Below are 21387 nucleotides of genomic sequence, written 5' to 3'. Positions count from 1 at the left end.
ACTTTTAATGGCACTGAGGTGAGACACACAGACATGAGGAAATGCAAGACTATTCCAAATTCAAGCTTTTAAAATTCTAGTAAGAAAGAGAAAAAAAAAAAAATCCAAACCAAACCAAAAAACCCAAAACAAACCACCAAACTTCTCACAAGGCACAAAATGGAACATTTTTGCTCTGGTGCTTCACAAAGCAGAGAGTGACGTATCTTGGTAAAGGTAACATACACAATCTACTGCTTGGTAGTTTATCACCTTTGTTAGGCACCCTTGTCTTTATTGGCTTCCTCCGAATTATCTATTTTTGTAGCAGAGATCAACTCTGTGTTTATACACAGCTAGGACTAGAACTGGATTACAAGGCTGCGTTTTGTTCCAGGATCCCTCTTGCTGTGGGTGAACTGTTTATACAAACTGAGTAGGTCTTTTTCCAGGGAAGCTCATCTACCAAGTTTCAATTTCCTTTTATTGGATACATGAGCCATTTATTACCCCCTGAAAGGCCTCCCTGAAACTCACGTTGTCAGGACCTCCACAGCTGGCAAGGTGGCAGCGGTACTGCAGGGGATACCCGAGTTGGCAGCCAGAACCATCAAGTTCCTGATGGAGCACATGATCTCAAAAAATCAGGACTTTGGGGTGGGGTTCATTTAATCTGACATGAGGGGTGGGGTTCATCTCAATTAATGTGCATACCTACAGCTGAGCTAGGTATCAATCATAGTCACTGGGGTGTGAGTTCATCTCATCCTAGCAAAAACATATGGAAAGGTAGATGAATTGTACCCAAAAGGTGCCTGCTTCTCTCCCTTGACTATAAAAGGATGTGACAGGCATCAGCTCTGATGTAGACATCCCTCTGGCAGATGTCTAACGTTAGATGGATCCTTCTCTGGCTTTTTAACACTAAATGGTTGGCCAGGTGAAAGCTAGAAGGGATGAAGTCAGGTCTCCATCTCACAGGGTTACTTTGCTTCAGGATCACACCCTCATCCACGACCTCAGTAAGGCCTCAGCTCATCTTTTGGCTGGCATGGTGCAAATGCATTGGTGCTTTCATTTTTTCTCAGATATCTTTTCTGGCTCCAGGGTTAAGCAGTTAAAGCGACACAGGAAAGCCTCTAGATGCTAAGCAGCTCCACCTCGGGCACCCTACAGTCCCTTACCCTTAGGGTGCGGTTCCCCCTTCCACCCACTGCCCGCCCAAGGGGATCTCCTGTGGCCCCAAATTCCTCCGGCAGCAGCTGCTGCCACTCCCTGTATCCCTTTGGAGGTTCATTATAGTTCTGATATTTGTTCTCTCACTATTCATCGTGCCTTCTGTGGGGAGTCACAGCCAGTTTATCAGCTACTAGGAGCATGCTTTCTGGGCTGAAAAGCAATTTCCTTTTCTCTTCTTATTGCAGGAGCCTAAGAAGGGTTTGATTTATGCCATCAGTTTTAGATTTAAAAATCTTCAGCTTCACCTAGGTACATTTCCTGGAGATCGGCAATGCTTAGTATAGTAAGCATTTAGTAATGCTTAACAGATGAGCGATTCTGTTATGCCATATGATCATCTCCTATACACTAGGCCTGGATTTTTCCTACCATGTTAGTTACAGCCACCGTCAAATGGTGCCGTTCACCTTTTCCTCATTCTCTTACCAAGCTTATGTTCCCAGGAGAGTTCACAGCAGCGAACGTGGCAGCCCTTCAATGCTGCTTCTGATCGGCTGCACTTCTGGCTTACTTTTGTGCAGCACTCCTACTTTGTTGCTGTAATGGCCCTTAAAAAACATAAGCGTTTGCCAACATGCTCAAGTACAAGGGAACACAATGGCCCTATTTGAGAAACGCTGGCTTTTTAATGAAAAACACTGCTGTTTGCCAGAGGAAGTGGCATTCTCCACTGCATGGATAACTCAGGCCACACTCATCATTGCTGGGCTCACCAGCGGTACACTGGGGGGGTGTGGGGGGATGCGATCACTCTGGCCATGACCACACTGCCACCCGGGTACAGGGCAGCGCTCCTGCATGCTCCAGGCCACTTGCACAGGGCACCCAGCCACCATGTTGTTAAGATCAGACCCACTGTGCAGGCCACCCTTGAGTCCTACTAGGAAGCCACCCGGATGACTCCTGTGCCCAGTGCATCCCAATGGGGTGGATGGGAAATGGGGGTGGGACGGCCGATGGCATTGTGCAGGCCTTTGCCCTCTGGCAGGGAGGTCTCTGCACGGGATGGTGAGAAGGAGCAAGACGGACTGAAATGTGCCACTGTGGTCCACCCTGAGGGTCCATGCAGGCCCCTGCTGAGAATGTCCATGGTGGGGGAGGCAGAGTGCGGGTCAGGCCCACATCGGATGTACAGCAAAGGGGCACCCTGAGGAGCGGGCAGGAGCACAGGCCTCCACGTTGGGCTGGCACTCACCCATTCCTCCTCTCCATGCTCACGGTGCTTTATTTATAACACTTAGGAGAACAAACCTGCATTTCTGAGACAAGATACTCGAGAAAGGTTTTGAAGCAGCTGATGCTTCTGTTGACTTATTTCGGTTCCCGAGGAACCAGATATTTCCGTTGCCAGTTTGTTGAAGAAAGGCTATGTATCGACTCAGGGTCCAGGAAAACCCTTCCAGACTCAGAGCAGCAGCAGACTTCTGCAGCTGATGGAGCCTGACCTTCTCATGATGCTCTCCAGCTCCACCAAAGCTGCACCCAATGGCTCGGGTGATTAAAAACGTCCCAAAACTGAGGACTGACAGCCAGGAGGACATTGTGCATACGATGGCCAGGGTTCATCATCCAGCCTGGTATGGTGCATGTCCCAAAGTTGGCCTGGTGCTCACGTCCCCCATGCAGGGAGGCAGTGGTGGCCACGCACCCCTCCGGTGGTGCTAGGCAGGCAGCAGCCATGGCCAGAAGTGTTTGCTGTCGGCCACGCTTGGCCAGGCGCCTGCTGGCGCTTCTTTCGGGTGATGACTTTGCTTCAGTCACTCATGGCTTGTCACCTTGCCAGGATGCACGCCTCATGGGATTAGCTTTTGGAAATCACAGCTGCGTGCCCTGTGAGCAATGTCCCTTCTAGGAAAGCATGTTAAACCTGGAGCCAGCCCGCCAGCTGGATTTCAGGGTGAAATCTGATGTGTTGGTTATGTCTGCCTGGGAAAAGAAAAAAAAAGAGAAAGAAAAATCCTATCTGCTGTGGCATCTGCTGGCGTCACAGGACACATCTCCCAGTGCATGGCCTCATGGCAGGGACAAGGAGCCAGCAGGCAGGGACCTGGGGCATTGCTGGGGACAGGCCGGTGCTGGGAGCGAGCCTTCCCGGAGCTCCCGAGTTCATTCCCTCCTCTCCCGATCCCTTTATTCTTGTCCTCTACATGCTCACGCATACATGTCCCTCTCTGACCTGTTTGCTATTCCCCATCTTTACCAGGTGCTCAGAGGCTGACTCACCAGAGCCCCAAGCTGATATGGAAGTGGAGAAGCCGACAGGCCGACAGACACAGAGCCTGCTGAAACAGAAAAATCACCGTCCTCAAATTCACAGCCAGACTCAGGACTTTGCTTCCAGTCTGGTTTTCTTCACATCTTTGCCTGCGTCTATGATGTGACTCTTGCCTTAGATAGCTAGTTTCAGAGTTTGGGTTGGTTTGTTTTTTTCAGAGTTCAGTGGGACCCAAATACTTGGTGCTGGGTGAGAAAACCTGTGTATATCACAAGGAGGAAAACCTCCGGTCACTTCTTCAAGGCCCGTGTTGACACACTTTGCACCATGTCTGAGAAGCATGCTCATGCTCCTCAGAGCTCTCTCTGCTCTGCAGAGGTTTCAGTGCTCCACCCTGCTCGCCGTGCGATGGCCGTTTGCTCAGACAGCAAACCCCAAGCGTGCATTAAGTAAATAATCTCAGGCTCGCTATACACTTGTCAAACTCTGCTCATCAGAAGTCTGCATCGCTCTACAAGTCGCAGCCTGAAGTGGTTTCTCAAACATTGCAAAGTCAGGACCAGCAATGGAGAGGAAGAATATGTAATTATGGAGGCTTATTTCACATGCAGACATCAGACCTGATGGCACAGCGAGCCCAGCGCAAGGCAAGTAAAATTCCTTCAGAAGGCTTGATTTTCCAGGTCCCTACGTGGCTTGTTTGTTAATGCTGAGATTTTTCTCAGAAGTCTTTATTATCCAGAACAAGGGTGTGTACTGATCGCACACTGCTTCTTGGAAATTACTGGGAGGCAACTTACTGGGAGGTAATTCTAGATGGGAATCTGAACAAAAGGTGTTGCTTAAGCATTTTGAAGAATAATTGAGCACTTGCTATGCAGTTTGTTTAATAACCTGAAAGACGGATCCTTATCAGGAGTCTCCACATGCTCTAGTTATTCAATTGCTTTCTTATTTAAATAAAGCCTAGCAAATGTGTCCATAAAAATAAAAATACCTCATAAAAGGCGGTATCACTGAGGTCTGCCTGCTCAGATTATTGAAAGTTATATTTTCCTGTTAGTATGTCTTTATATCCTTTTTTTTTACAGGGCTGTTGGGTGTCAATTGGGCTTTCAGTGGCAATGACGACGGTGCTATGCGTCCCCGGCACCATTGCTGTTAAGGTGCGACAAAGGCAAATGTGGTTGTGGGCTTGTCCCAACCAGTCTGAGCCGAGTGGGAACACTCCCAGCCCCTACCAGACTTCACAGGGTTGAGAGCTGGGAAGCATCACACTCCTGGCAGAGAAAGTATCACTAAAAAATCAAAATTAACACCAAAGGAGTATAAGAGTCTCCGTCTGTCTGCTTCTCAGTGTTCAGCATGTGCACAAAATAATATCCCCACTCTAATTTGCAATGATTCCCTTCAGGATAATCCAAAAATAACGGTGCAGACAGAAGATTGGAGTAAAGGAAAATAAAATAGCTAATGATTGAAACCATAGTGAACAGCAACACGCAGATGTCCCAGGTGCTAGAAGAGTTTGCATATTTTGAAAGTCAGAATGGCTAATTTTGAAGCCCACGCCTGAGCTGCGTGCCATAGGGCAGGCTGACATACAGCTGCAGAATGGCCAAGTGCAAGCATCCCGATCACGGGGAAAAAATCACTGTACCAGCACAGAAATCAAACCAGGAAACAAGTGCTGAATATCAGAAAAAAAAAAAAAAAAGGCATTGTTAATCGGAAAATAACTCTGATACTGGAAATGTATCTTCAACTTAGAAACATTGCTGATGAGATCTGCACGTGAGCAGTGCTCCCAGCTAAGGTGTCCTAACCCTGCCCTGAACCTGTTCATGGAGACTCTGTCATGCAGAAACAGGACTTTGGGCAGTTAAATATTATGCCTGGACACACATTCTTCAGGAAGGGCAATGCCAGCACGCACAGGAGAGTAATATCGAGCCAGCAAGTGAAAACAGCCTTTGAGTGTACGTGGCAAGGAGTTGTTAAGGAGGTCTCTGTGTGTCCTCTCTCTGTCAATGAGCTTGCTGTCGATATAGAGGAGGTCTGGGTGACATCTCAGGAAGCTGATGGCCTCTCTGCATGCACCATGTGAACATTAACGTGGGCCGTGGCAATTCACGTCGCCCACTTTGCCCTGCCAGGATCTAATGGGTTTGTCCCTCTTCTGGGCAGAGGGCAGTTCAAGTACTTGGCTCATTTAATCCTCTATGCCCTTTTCTAAGTCCGATAGCAAAGGCTGGTGCTGCGTAGGTCAGAAATGAAAGTCCTAAAGATAGAAGAAAGAAAATGCACAGTTCATTTTGCACAGACTGCCACTAGGCTGGATTTCTTTTAGGTCAATGTGGGCTTGTATCCTTGATCTCGAGGTGGAAAATGCAATGAATCTATTAACAATCTCCTGAGCCATCAAATCCCACCTCTTAGGGGATTATTCACATTCCAGAACTCAAAACATTCTCAGTTTTGGAAACATACCGATATCCTTTGCTGAATGGCTCTACTCCTCTGTTCTTTTTCCTTTCTCATGACGCTTACTTTGAAGTGAATAGTGCAAAGTAGCACTTGAGGCAGTGAAAAGAGGACCCCATAACCTAGAGTCCTTACTACACCCACAAAAACCCCTTTCCTTTTTATTGCCCCAAATCCATAAAGACTGCTTTTCAAAGGGAGGTAGTAAAAGTACCACGCTTCAGCAGGTTCCAATTAAAGACGGCCTAATCCAAAGCGCATTGACGTTAATAAGACACTTTTTGCCTCTTTGCTGTTGGGGCTTGGACCAGACATCAGTGTCAGAAATGGTATCTGTAACACGTGCAGACATTTTAGTGCAGTCACTGCTGCAGGAGTGCCGGGAGTCTTCCTGCACCGCTATCAGCTCTACTGATCATTCAGCTCTCCCCAACAGCTTCAAAGGGAAATTGCCAATTCATCTCTTTTCACAACTAAAATGCTAGGTTCAGCAGTGAATTCTGCTAAAACACATACTTCTTTTTCTTTTAATATGGACAGATATTTTAAAAGTTCATTTCCGTTTCCGGCAAACGTTCCTTTTTCTCGGGAAATCAGTTAAAAAAGACGCTGTATTAAGGCCAAAAAAAGCCAAATCACTGGATTTATTTTTAGGTCTGTTTATCAGGTGACAGAAAAACACCTTGAAAGTCAAAATTCTTTTAATTTAGTGAAATCTGGACAAAGCTTTTGAATATTCATTGCAAATACAGAAAGCTTTTACTCACTATGCCTTGACATTAGCCTATGGCTATGGAGAATATGGAAGCTTATAAACAGATCAGCTCTCAGAGACTGTTTTTGTTTCCAGTAAGAAACAAAATTGGCAGCATGACCACATTTAGCATCAGATGAGCATGCCTTTTATGTTCTTTGAATATAATATGATTTTGTTTATTTTTCCAGCCTTTTGCAAAATGTTTTATTCCACAGATCAATGACTGTCATAACATATGACTCAAGATGGAAATTTCTCCCACATCATCTGGGAGAAGCGGCTCAAAGACGACTGCATTTTCGTTTCGCTCTACACTCCAGCCACTGCTCAATGCAGCGTAAAGCCTCCTTGACATGGTTCTGCCCTGAGGAGATCCCTCCTTTGTGAGCATCCATGCTGCTTTATACAGGTGGGAAGTAGTGCTCTTAGACATCTCCTATTGCTATGCTAAGAGTCCACCTGTACTCGCAGAGTACAAAACAGCTTTTATAAAGCCTACTTATCACTTAGGAGAGTTAAATGGGATCTCAAAGTCTCCTTTATAGACCAAGGAAGAAAATCAACGACTACTTTTTCCAAGGACCAGAAGTTAAGCCATCCATTTCAGTGGAAGGTCCAGCAGGGGCCACCTTTATGTTTTCCTCTCTCAGGACTCCTAAACACTGCTACAACTAAGTACGTAGCAGCAATACCATTTTCACTAGAAAGGCTTTTTCAACATCAGTTAAGAAACACAAACACATCAGAGAACAGTTGCTGCTGGCTAACCTCTGCCCCTGAGCCCACGCACTAGCCCGAAGCCTGGAGTGCCCACACCACTCACCACAAGCGATGAGCTGTGGAAGAGAGACGAGTCCTTGCTGGGGGGCTACCCCACTGTCAGCCTGTCCCATGCACCAGTCCTGGGGGCACTGGAGCCCCTGCACAAGCCCCCTGTTGTCACCCAAACTGGTGGTGCGTGGGAGTTGAGGCGAAGGGAGAGATGGGGAAATTTGCCGAGTTGCCTCACTCCTGAACAATACTCAAGTCGCAGGCTTGTCTATGGGTGAGATGTAAATAAATAACATTTGCTCCCAAATTAGCCAGGGAAGAATAAACATTTTAAGACCTTTTGGCTGTCCTAAGAGAGAATGAGAGGCCTTGCTATACATCTGAAGAATTAAATTGTCTTAATTGCATCCTTGTGCAAAATAAAGCATTACATACAGAAGAAAAATATTTTTAAGTGGATGGAAAAATCCACTGGGTTAAAGGAATACTACTGTCAAGTTAAATGTGTCCCTGCGTTTGTGTGGTGCAAAAACAAGCTTTAATAAAACTGAAGAGTCTAATAGGAACATTTCCATGAATTTAAAAATAACAGCAATGGAAACAGCCTCATAAAATAAGTAAACCTCTCCCTTCAGTATTTGCAACTCAAGTATTACAGTATTAATTTAGGGCCTGGGAATGTGAAAGTAACTATAAATTATGAATTAAGTGCTTTGTTCTACAATACGACAGGTCAGGTTTTAAATTCCTTGTCTAGCCATGGCTCCCGTCATTTCGGTACCACTGCTGGGATGCAGAATTTAGCCCAGTTTAAAGACTGTGGAGAAATAACCTGATGAGGTAGTGACCCAGTGAGGTTTCCAGTGGCCCGTAGTAGATACACCGAAGGATGCCTGGCTTGAAAGGAAGGCTGCTTTGGCATGAGACTTCATAACTACTCCAGGCTGTTTTCTTAATCATTAAAAATGCTCTAAATATATTAGTTATGGGTAACTCGACACTGGTCTTACAAATGAAGATCATGAAATACAAAGTTCACCCAAAGAAGGTGGTACCAGGGCACCGTGAGTGTGCCCATTACACTGCCCTATCGTCCAGACTGGTTGCCCTCCCAGAGCACTGCCTTCAGGCTGGGTTAACTGGGGACGACTCCCTTGGAGACCAGTCTGTGTTAAGACTTGATCCATGCCAACTCAGAACAAGGTAAGGTACTTGCATTTATGTGACTCAGAGCCAGCTTCTTCCTCTAAATCATGTTTTCAGTAGTTTCTTCCATCTCCAGCTTTTGTTCCTCCAAACTGCTGCCAGGAACACTGCTTTGCCCCTCTTCCCTAACATGCAGACCACGCTCCTGCCCATCTCACTGGCAGAATTGCTTCAGAGTCCTCATCACTCTCAGCGCTGGACCGCGCTCATCTGAATTTGCCAGATGTCTGTACACCTGTTCTAGGATGGTTTTCAACCAAAAGGGAATACGCTGGTATTAAAGCATCATGAAACAGAAAAATAAATAAATCCCAAGGCCTAAATTGATTAACATTGTTTATTTTGGACTTGTTGATAGACTTAAACTCTGTAAGTAGCCATAATAGGATATGATTAGTTAAGATCTGAGTGAGGTATAACAGGATCACGATTCACTGAAGGTCAGAACTGCATACAGAAGATTAAAACCAAAATACCACCAGATTGCTTTGGGACCTGTAGGAGCTGATCCTGCCAGGATATGTTTTCTGTTCTCATGTTTCTGAAAAACAAGGCAGACTGCGTGTCCTTAAAATCTCTTTGTCTTTCCTAATTTCCCAGATGTCTTCCAAAATCTGGGTATAGGAGGAATTTTCTTTTTTTTTTTTTAAAAAAAAAGGCAGCAAAGTTCATTCATACTCCAATAAAGACTTCTGACAAGGCTGTTAAGCTGTTAAATTATACGGGGCAGATCTTGTGGGATGGGAAGTTACTTGGCAAAGACTCTGTAGACGAAACACTCTACCAGAACTTGCTCATAAATAGACCTGGAAACCCTGCATCCAAACTTTCTTCCTCATTTACTGTACAGCAAACTGCCCAGATAAATTAAAACGTATTTTGCCTCTTATCATCAGGCCTCAGAGAGCAGCTGTTCACTTCCATTGCCTCTGGATGCCCTGTGGACTGATCCCCACTCACCTGGTCAGCAAAAACCTCAGTGGTTTCTTCCGGCAGGAAGAAAAACTCCTTGACAGGAGGGAAGGAGGAGAAAAGCCCAAGCTTTACGGTTCTATTGATCGAGAGCAGCCCTGAGGAGAAGGACCTGGGGGTGCTGATCAATGAGAAACTCAACACAAGCTGGCAACGTGCAATCGCAGCCCAGAAGGCCAACCGCATGCTGGGCTGCATCAAAAGAAGTGCGGCCAGCACGCTGAGGGAGGTGATTCTTCCCCTCTGCTCTGCTCTGGTGAGACCCCACCTGGAGTACTGTGCCCAGCTCTGGAGCCCCCAACATAGGAAAGACATGGACCTGTTGGAGCGGGTCCAGTGTAGGGCTGCAAAAACGATCAGAAGGCTGGAGCACCTCTCCTATGAGGACAGGCTGAGAGAGTTGGGGTTGTTCAGCCTGGAGAAGAGAAGGCTCCTGGGAGACCTTATAGCTGCCTTCCAGTACCTAAAGGGGGCCTACAGGAAAGATGAGGAGGGACTCTTTTATCAGGGAGTGTAGCAATAGGACGAGGGATAACGGTTTTAAACCAAAAGAGGGTAGATTTAGATTAGATATTAGGAAGAAATTTTTCACTGTCAGGGTGGTAAAGCACTGGAACAGGTTGCCCAGAGAAGTCGTGGATGCCCCATCCCTGGAGGTGTTCAAGGCCAGGCTGGATGGACTTTTGAGCGACCTGGTCTAGTGGGAGGTGTCCTTGCCCACGGCAGGGGGGTTGGAACTAGATGATCTTCAAGGTCCCTTCCAACCCAAACCATTCTATGATTCTATAAAATCTAGTCATCACTGGTGGTACAATTACAGCTGGCAAAGAACTAGGGACAGGAGTGTCGAAGCTGCCCCCATTAGGTGCAGAAAAGCCGGTAGAAAGCAAACAAGCTTGCTGGATGGCACAAGCTGGAAGGAGAGCAGTGGGGAGTTCATCTTGACCAGAAAAGACCTACAAGTTTCAATACCCTGTTGGGCATGCAGTGGTCAGAGAAAGGTGCCTATGACACCCCACCTAAGAGTAAAACTTCAGTGAAACAAGATTACCTAGATCCAGAGCATACCACAAAGACTGAGCAGGCGCCAGGTTGTCTCCCTGTTTATTAGTGGAGACAAACATGGATAACTTAGAAGTTGTCTCATTTTTTTAGGCCCTTTCTCGCTCTGTTTGCCACCTCTGCCTATCTTCTGGTCACTTTTCTGCTGCGTGTCTTACTGAGAACTCCCCACCCATGCTATGCTGAGAGATGGCATACGTACATGGTGCCTGTCTCCTTGCAAAAACACATTAAATAATCAGTGGAGAAACCCTCACAGGCACACGAGGTTCCTGTTACTTCCACTTAGGGCCAGTTTCAAAGGCAGACTAAGGTGGCAGCCATCTATCCTAGAAAGAAACCGTATGTGCTAAAACTTTTATAAATGTGAAATTAGCCACCTGCAATAACTGTTGTAAAATTGTTAAATTAGTAACAGTGATTATTCTCATTTCTTGCTGGGATATCAGGGAACTAGCATGGAACAGCAGTAAAAAAAGGCTCCTACACAGTCCAGAAAATAGGTTAAACCAAGTGTTCCTCCCGCAATGAAACCAGAAACCTTGCTGAACTCACTGCAGGGCCTCCTGCTTGCAAGGACTTTAAGTGTCACCCTATATCCCCACTGGAATAGTACAAAAGCGAACAGGAAAGAGTGATCCATTTTTTAATGCCTGCTAAAAATTAATCTGGCATGAAAAGAATTACAAGTCACAAGATGCCATAGAAAACTGGAATGTTTAAGCTTAATAAAACCACACTTCCCAACCCCATTTTTTCCAGTTTGAGGCGTCAAATCTTCAACACACATTTCAGTGATTCCTCTTTAATTAATTTAACAAAGTACTTGAAAGCTCCCAATCAACAGCAATGCTTCACTCAAGCATGTACTGTATCACAGAAGGATCCACTTCTTCTGCCATCAGACCAGCTTGCAGACTTTGGATTGTTGCTTTTTTCCCCAAACGCTGTCTCCACAGGACAAATGCAGCTATGATCTGTGACTGCAGGTTGTGAGGGTGATTGACTTTACATCGATAGATGTCAGTATGGGACAAACCCAAGCACAGAACTATATGCTCCCATTCGGGTCCCAGTCTCCTCGCAAGCTTGTTCAGCTGCTGATCTGTTGGTGAAGTCTTCAAAATACATGGTGCAATTTCAGTTACATCTGTGAAAAAAAAAAAAAAAAGAAAAAGAAAATGCATGCAGATCTGACTAGGCAATGCTGTAAATATTAACGTAAGACCTAGACAAAAGAGGGAATAAGCAAAGCTGAGATGAAAGAATTCGTTAAAGAAACAGAATACATACTCACCTAGAAAAATTAACTATATAATCAACCAGAAGATTAATTAGAGGAAAACTAATGCTCAGTGGACCACACTAGGGAGCCTTCAGGTTTTGCATGTCAATAATCCACATATCAGAATTCTCCTCCAAAGCCAAGACTTCCAAAACTAATTATAGATTTTGGGGAACATGTTTCCAGTAGCCATCACCCTCCGAAAATCAATCTGCTTGCACCAGTACAATATAGTGACAAATGACAAACAAGGGACCAATAATACCTTATTACTCCTATTCTTTGACTGTTTATACACTTCAGAAATAACTTTGATTCCTTAGTTACTAGGTATTACTGGTGGGTTTTTTTGCTGAGGGCTTTTCACAGGAAATTCTTCTGTCTCCGAAGATGCTGCTTACCCTCTGTGCCCTGCCATATATGGCAAACTCGTCTTGAGGACACCAGTTTGGGGGGCTTTTCTTCTATTTGAACGAACCCATAAGCATGGTTCAGGTGAACCCAAATGAACAGGGCATCAACACTGTTCCCCAGTACCAATTATGCTTCCTTATCCCTCATCCCTGTTGTAGTAACACTCCTGAAAACAGGCATGTACGTGCTACAGCCCCATTCACCTGGCTCCTTGAAGCCATTTTCAGGAGAGTGCAAGGAAGTCCCATGTTCTCTCAGATTTTTGCCCTATGTCCCTTACTATTGCCCATTTACTCAACATGCCCCAGAACACATTCTTCATCCGAGAAGATGTTTAGCATCAAACTGGTACCTGAGTCATGAAGGACAGGATCAATACAACTACCAAACCAGCTTTCACAGGAAGCAATTAAGGTAGCTGTAATTATCAGTGGTAAAAATCTCTTAGGGAGCAAACCAAGTATTTCTTATAAACACAAGTGATATCTTTGTCTATTCCCTATGGTAATCTGATCATTAAAAAAAAAAAAAAAGCAAACAGTGTTAATAGCAGAGTGAGAATACAGTGCTACAGTGCTATTCAGAAACATGCTGTATGGGATCCATCTCACTTAACTACAGATAGCCTCTCCTGAACTAATTATACTAGGATTAACTATCGCTTAGGAGAGGAATAGACTCTTCTAGAATACAATCCATCTCACCGGAAAGAAGATGTCTAAAATAATCAGATAAATCACTCCTCTAAACGTGCACATTTCTCTCCATTGACTGTAAAAGGAGTGCTGGGTACAAGCTCAGATGTTGACATCGACACTGTAAACACCCAGTGCTGGTGAAATGATTCTCTGCCTGTAAAGTCAAACCACATACCAGTTGCTTTAAAAAGGTGTATTTAAAAAAGCAGCATAAGATATCTATTAAGCATATTTGCTCTTCGATACCCTTTGCACTCACAAGCTGAAACGAAAGGTCGATGTAGCCTGCAATTGCTGCTCTACTTTTGTCGCTGAAGATACTGCATCAAAACACAGCAAAAATATCCCCAAGAAAACGCTAATTATAGCCTGTCGGTCTGAAGCAGCAGACTCCCTACAGAAGAGCCGCTTTGCAAGATCTAATTTATAGCTCCAATATCATGCTCGCAGTCTCCACTACAGCAGAACAGCAACACTAGAAAGCACCACTCCTTCATTTTATCAAAAGTAATTGTTTTTGCATAGAATACCCAGAGCCTGCAAACGTTTGTACAATTTAAGCCCAATCATACATAAGTACTATACAAAGCTGTTTTGAGTAAAGGGAAAATTGCTTTCTGAAGAGTATTTAGGTCCCTTTGATCTTTCTGTATCCAGATTGCCAAAGAAACCCGGGGCAAGTGGCTGGTTCGGGGACAGGGCAGAGGATGCATAGCTCCTAAAAATGGCTGAGCAATAGCCGTGGGGCTGCCCTACGCTGTCACATCACGCGGGACACCAGCTCCACAGGTAAGTTAGGATGAGGGAGTGCCTTTCATGAATGCAGATATCTGAAAATAACTCAAATTTAAAATAAGTATAGCTACACCGTGCTGTTGGAAACACTGCTTCTTGATATTAAGCCCTTGTATTGTCTTACGGTCAGCTACCAAGAATAAAGCATAAAGGAGCACTACCTGCCAGCCTGCGCTTTTTGCTCTCACATGGGAATTCTTCATGTTCACTAGCAGAATGATTTTATGACACTGAAATGTGATCAAGCAGGGAGGCCTAACAATAATACATGTCAGCTTGTCCATCCAGCCTTTGATACTAGGCAGATTTTTTTACTACAACAAGTATCTTGCCTTCAGCCTGTTATCAGCCCTTTAATAAGAATAAGAATAAAACCCATCCAGGAAATCTTTTCATCTTACGCTACCATCTGATTCTAATATGGATGTGGAAAATTCTGGGACAGAAGCCAAATGTTAAATTTAATACCAAGGACTGTTATTTTAGTCCCATTTTATTTTCTGTGATAGCTCTTTTTCAGCTCTGATACAAAGTCACTGAGAAAAATCTGAGACAAGTATTACATGATGGGCAATATTATTTAGAGGTATAGAGAAATATTTAGTGAGACCTTTTAGTTATGACAAATGCAAAATCACAAAAAGATCTGGATATGTTCTAGGAATAATGCCACTCTTAATTTAATAAACATAATGGCATTTCAGGTAAAAGGGAAATGAGTTTTCTGCGCTCAGCACCCAAGCTGCTTTGAACACATTGCAAAAACATTAAAGATGCCTTTTTTTAGTTACGTTTACTACAGACCCTCAATTATAATCTCCATTTGTCAGGAACTGCCTGAGGGAGGCAATGAGATTAGAGCAAAAGTTTCAATTATGCAGATCCTGCAGTTGCATTTGAGCTACATCTAGGATGCTGAGACCTCAATTTTGCAAAAAATGTGAAGCTCTTCTTGCTTTAGATGGATCCAATGCGGAGGTGCATGTGCTTGTGTTAGGTATATGCTTCAGCTTAGCAAAACGAGGACTGCACTATCAGAAATGGGAAGAAGCAGGGCTTAGGGCACCACCGGAGGGTGTTGAGGGTTTCCCTGGAGAAAGCAATTTGGGGTGCCGTCACCTTCAGTGAGGACACTGAGCGAAACACCATGTCCAGCTATGGGCATGGTCTACGCCACAAAGTTCCAGGGCCACGCGCTGTGGAGATTTAGAGGCTGAAGTCTGGCTGCTCACACTGAAGCCACCAAGCCCCTGAGGAAAGGGGAGCCAACAGCTTTGTGCTGGGGTGCGAGCCAGCCTGGTGCAGAGCCGCTCTCCTGAGACTGCCAGCAGCTTGCTGGCACGGCACTTGGGACCATGAAAATCCCCTTTCTCCAGCCTGAAGGTAGGGAGGACACTCTCCATCCTGGTTTTGGAGCTGAAATTGACCCCGCGAAAAACCGGCAGCTCCTTCTATTCGAAGTTGCAGCACAAGGGAACACTCTTCTCCCTGTCTCCAGCTCTCACTGGTCAAGGAAGCTCATCCACCCTAAGCCTGTATCCTAGCTGTCCCAGTTAAAAACCAGGAGATGTTGATAACTTCTGGCCTGTGTGGCCATCTGTGCTTCCAGACCATTGCACAGACTGGGAGATATGAGGGTGCTGGTGAGCGTGGACAGGAAACAGAACTGGATATAAATAGACAGTATCACAGATACGTACCAGACAAAACAGAGTAACGCAGATGCCAAAGCTATATATGGGGCAAAGGCAGCCGGTCACTGCTTTTGCATTTCTTTTTCTTCAGGACCTCTCCAAGAAGATGTTGCAACAAACGGGGGTGGAAAATAAACCCACCCCAGCTCTGTCCCGCTTGGCACAAGTGGGAGGATGCAAGATAATCCAATGAAAATGAGCTTTGACTCAAAGATTTTTTTGGCTCTTGCTTCCTCATCACCATCTCTAGGTAATGAAAAAAGCTGAGATCATCTCTTAGGCTGTCTTGCACCATGGGAAAATCTTTTATCAGCATTAAGGAACTGACCTCCCGCTCTCCATGCTGCTGGAACGCAATGGGGAGCAAGCCAGCTTGGATCCAACACAGGACACAGCACCGAAAAGTGCTGAGGCATTTTTGGATGATCTGCAAAGTACTCAGCTGATTCCTCAGAACCGCCGGCAGCCCAAAGTGCTTTATGTTTTTTTCCAAAGGACCCTTCTCCATGTAAGTATGACTTCTCTGTGCACGACCAAAAGCATCTGTTGCAGTTTCAGGGAGCCTTCTCCCTTAAGCAGTCAATACATTTTTGCATGACGCAACACAAAATCAACTTATTGGCTTTTGCTCTTTGCTGTGTAGAAGGGACTTTGATGGAAGTGATGTACCCGAATCCAAAGTGCTGAAAAAGTCTCAATCAGCTGCTGCCTAATCCTACAAGAACAACTCCACAGGCAGTTCATGAGGCAGCTGGACAGCCAGGGATACAATGGCCCACCTCTTATCTAATAACTATCTAATAAATCTGCCCCTTGGGAAAGCATGATCTGGGGACTGGCCTCTGCTTCCAGCGCTGCCTCTGCATTTTATCTACTTAAATGACCATGTACATACTCAGTAGATAAGAAGACAGAAGCAGCCCTGGAAGCAGAGATGGGATTCCAGGTGTCTCTGAGCTGCACATCCTGATGCTGAGGAGCACAGTCATGCTCCTCTTTATTCCCTTTCTCCTGATAAATCCTTCCAGCAAAAAGTATAAAGATTTCCCTGGGAAGGGTCAAGAACACTTCCCAGCCTAAAGAATGGAATCTGGTGGAGAGCAAACTCTCCTGGGAACCAAGGGGTGTGCTGAAACAGAGCTAAATTGAATGCAAGAGCCCTTGGCAGAAGCAGTGCTAGGCAAATGCTTCAATTTTTATATAATCACATCAGAAACAGGTAGGTGATTTTGGGCTTCAGACCGTGCATAGCTGGAATGAGACTATAAAAAGGAGTGCCTGCATCTGGCCTCAGCTTCTACTGACAGGTATGGAGTCCTTCAGTGATCTGCACTCAAGTCACTAACTGTTGTTCACTTGACCCTCTTACCAGATCCTGTTCATAATTTCGAAAGAGTTCAAAGCAAGCATTTCAGAGTCCTCTTTAATTGTCTTTCCTGGCATCTGGAGTACAGTTCCTCCCTGAGAAGTGCTAAAGTTAGATCAAGCAGCAAACCGAAGATGCCTTGTTTCCCCCAGGTGCGAGTCCTACAGCTGACTCGTGCTTCAGGACTTCTCTCCTCCAGCTACTTACCGATTCTCAAGACACTCATGAAACTGCTCCTTTCCACAACAGCAACTAGGCAGGCTTCTTGACGTTGGCCAACAGGTTCAGAAGCTACTAGGGGTATGCATACACACAACGGCCCACAGCAGAGGAGCACACAGCCTTGGTTACTATAGGAAATTACGCTCAAAGGGACTTTGAAGCTCCACAGAGCCATTGTGGCTACCATGCCAGCAGCCAGTGGCATTTGGGGCACTTCAGCTAAAGGCAAAGATAGATAATAAAGAATCTGGTGCCAGGCTCAGCTTCCTTCCCGTCCCCTCAGAGCGCAGTGCGCTTCTTCAGCCACCCTGAGCCACAGACCCAGCAGTGGGCACTGAACGGGCATGGTCACGGTTGCCAGACTGTGTGCTGTGTGTTTTGGGAGCTGCGCTATGTTCCAGAAGTTATTTAATGACTGAATGTCACAATAGCAAACAACTTGCACATAACCAGGTATATTTGCTTTAAAGTGAAATCCCCTTGGCCTGAGCACCACGGTAGAAGTGGGTCATGAAGCAGAACAACATTTGGCGGGTTGGGACAGGCTTTCAAGAGCAGTGAGGTGGGGTTGCAGAACCTGAATTGGAAGGTAAGTATGTTACACTCCCACTAATGGAGAGATCGAAGACTTCTGAAAGCTGCAGCCAACCTTGAGCCGCCAGAGATGCTGGGTGAAAGGGAAAGCAGACAGTGAGCGTTTTGAGGGATCCCAGTGGGTGCTGTAGATCACCTGAAGTGAACGACCAGAACATGGTGGAGGTCCTGGAGGGAATGGTTGAATAAACAGAAGGTGCTGGGTAACTGCAGGGGATGGCTTAGCTTGATTTGTTAGAAAAGGGGATAGGAGGTGACAGCAGTCCTTTGTTTGTGCGGCTGCTCTTCTGCTCTTGTTCAGCTGTTCTCTCCCAACCCTGTCCTAACTGGTGGAACTGCAGGCAAATGCCTACCCTCTTCCTACAGCACATCCAAATTCATGAGCTCTAAGCCAACCTGCGGCAATGAATGACTCGAGTGCCAGATGGGGAAGTATCACGCTAGATATAAGACACTTGGCAGGACTGCATGGAGAATGCAGCGCTTACTCCCTCCTGCGCAAGTTAAAAATGATCATGAAGCATTATAAGGTTATTTTGTTGCTGTGAACTTTAGAAGGGTCTGATTCGGGGCCTGTTTAAACCCAAGAAACAAGCTCAAATCACTGATCAGTGGAAAAAGTAGAACAGACTATCCAGAAACCAACACCTACTGTGTAATTTGGGTGTTGTTTTTTTTCTTGTTGTCGTTGTTACTAATTAAACACCAGACTGATTCAAAGGCTGGGAAGGGAACATCGGTGTTTTGCAACAGCTCCAAATAATCGTGCTCCAGGGAACATGGAAAAATACTTCTCTTCCCTGTATCACCATATACGTATCTTTTCTATACATCTGCAAACAGCATGGATCATGCAGCCTATCCAAAGTCTATTCAAAACCACCAGGTCCTCCTCCTGATGTCAGTGGGTTTCAAAAAGCGTTTGACCGAGGATCGAGAAAAATTAAACTGTAAATCCTGTACTATTTGAAGACAGATAGCTGCCCCCATTATAGATGGATCTTTCCATATATAAAGTTAATACACTCAGATTAAAATAACTTACAGAAGAAGATTAATATAACTTGGAGACGATGTATAGCCTTCTGCTTTTAGCACGTGCATTGCTGTTTCTCTGTCTCTCCTGCCAAACGTGAGTGGTGAGTTACACGGGTAGCTGCGAGCTAGAAGAATGTGGTAGCTGTTCCACTTACCTGCACTGGTTGCCTCCTCTGTAGGCTTCTGCTCACTACCAAAGAGCTGCCCACCTCCTTCATCCCATTTGAGGCTATCAGAGGACACCATTTAATGATGACCACCAAGCATGTGATGATTTCTGATGTCTGCTTGGGAAGTCCCGCTTCTTCCCCCATAGAGCTGCCTCAGCACGAGGAAATCCCAGTAATGGGAAACCTGTACCTTTGTAGGAACAACAGGCCCAGTTACCTTCCTAAGAATAAATACTATCTTCTCTAAGGCAATCAAAATCAAATCTCCGTCAGTTAAACGCTCAGACTAAACTGCAGAATGGAATCTGTACTATAAGCACACTAAAAGAAAAACACCTAAACCAAGGGTTTAGAAAGCGGCACATTTTTTTCAACCGGCCACATTACAGTAAACCAAATTTGACAGAGTATTTTATGTTTGCATGAGTATATGCCGCAGGTATGCTTCACAAACGCAGGACTGTAAAGTTTCTGTATCTTGATACTTTCTGATCTGATGAATGCAAACAGTCATTAATATACAGAATGTGTATGAATAAAACCAATCTCTGTCAATTAGTGATCATAAAACACTCGTAAGCATACTTCTGTCATGGTAATTTACACTTCCGTGTCTTGTAATTAAATTATGAAAAGCACTAATCAAAATGAAAGTAAATATGAAACAAATTTTTAAGACTGGCTGCATTACTCCACATCGTTATGTTTTTTTAAGACTTATATTAAAAGACAGGGAGTCCTCTGCCTTATTTTTAAAAAAATGGAATCTAATACTATGACAGCCAAGTTGCAGAATAAATTGTGGCCGTGATCCCATGATAATCAAATCTATGGCAACTTTAAACAATCTCCCTCAAGTGAAGCAGAATCCACCCATGGTACCAAATTCAACCCCTTCCTGCCAAAGGATTGATGGGACTCAGCATTACCGGTGTAATTAAAGAGTACATATATCTTCATTTGTTGGCAATCTCTTCTCCTGTGTGAGCTCTAAAGCACCATGCTTTGTGACATTAAGTACATTTTGGGTATTGGGGCAGGGAAAAAAGCCAGCATAAAAATTTGTAAATCTACAGGCAATTCAAGAACGCAGATGTTTCTATTTTGGCTCAATACCAGCAGCTAATTTGTATATTCTTTATCACTTGCTAATAACTGCCTAGTAGCTGCGGATGTGGCAGCAGACTGCTAAAACCTGAAACATAAACATTCAGATTTCATGACAAAAGTTTTCAATTGTATTCCCACTATTCAGTTCCAGTAGCTACGCAGTGTTCCTGAACTTTTTTTTTAATCTGTCTTACAGGTTTTGTACCACAGATCTCTGCTATACTGATGGCCTTCAGTATTAATCCATGTTAAACAGATTGACGAGAAGTCCCTAAATAAATTCATGCTGTCTTAAGTTTTCACCCTTTTCAAGCCACAGGGAGCAACCCTTGGGTTTAAGGAGCTGAAAGAAATTGGGTTTCACTTCTGTATTTGCATTTTATTGGGAAGAGCAGGGAGGAAGTTTCAGCAGTTAATAGTGTGGATGTTATTCAAAGAATTAATTACAATCCCACCTAGTATTTCTCTGCTGTTGAATACAATGAAATCAAATAAGTAATTTCATAAATAAAACGGTGACTGCAGATGCATGCAAGGAAAAGAATACCTACGCAAAGAAAATACAAACAGAACACACTGTAATATCTGCTCTCTTTTCAAGCAGGATTACCCTACATTACAGACAGGATTGGATTTAATCATACTGTGGTTTTAAACTTTTTTACTTTTAGCAGCACTCGATGCTGCTGTAGGCCCCGAAATGAAAGTAAACTTTGATTAATATTTTACGTAGATTTCTATATTGTTATAAGTAAATAAGCTATATGCATCAGCACTGAAGCCTCAGTTAACGATGGCATCCTTGCAGTGATACCTTTGGTATAAGCGCATGAACAGGTTCAGCATGCGGCGTTACACTAATGGAAAAAAAATTTTTTTACTCAGTTGGGAGGTGCTGAGGAACACCTGAGCTTTTAGGAATTATTTGGAAGAACTGCTTAAGTAGAGATACTGAGCATTCAGACCTTGGCCAAATTTTTTTTTTTCCAAATGAACAAATACGACTTGAAAAGTTATATGGAAAGAAGACGTATGCCCGTTTTTTTGGAAGCCAGGTGCAACTAGACAGCACAAAGCTACCTTGATTGCCTGAGAGGAGAGACGAGAGTCTCTGGTTTACATGCTGGCAGTCACAGCAAGAGTCAACTCTAGAAATAATGCAGAAAAAATCAAATTCTGAAGTCTGCCAGTGGATTTCTATATACATTTGAATGCTCTGCAGTTCTTAGTGAATTCAACAGAGTTTGATAATATCCCATTTTCAACCATTAAATATTGGTCTGAAGCACACAGGGACATCGTTTCCCTCAGTCAAG

General features: G+C 44.5%; 1 protein-coding gene across 1 annotated transcript in view; it reads right to left on the bottom strand.

Moving 5' to 3' along the window:
* Window positions 1-11359: 11359 nt before the first annotated feature.
* Window positions 11360-21387, bottom strand: part of CRADD (CARD and death domain containing adaptor protein) — a 79919-nt gene continuing 69891 nt past the window's right edge. Inside the window, exon 3 of the mRNA XM_082498251.1 lies at window positions 11360-11835. Within this exon, the coding sequence (XP_082354377.1) occupies window positions 11540-11835 (296 nt within the window). The 3' untranslated portion in view covers window positions 11360-11539. The remainder of the gene's footprint in view (window positions 11836-21387) is intronic.

This window comes from Vanellus vanellus (assembly GCF_965231255.1).
Source record: "Vanellus vanellus genome assembly, chromosome: 1".
Taxonomy (NCBI): domain Eukaryota; kingdom Metazoa; phylum Chordata; class Aves; order Charadriiformes; family Charadriidae; genus Vanellus; species Vanellus vanellus.
Note: the sequence above shows the minus strand (reverse complement) of the source record. Positions and strands in the feature narration are given on the sequence as shown.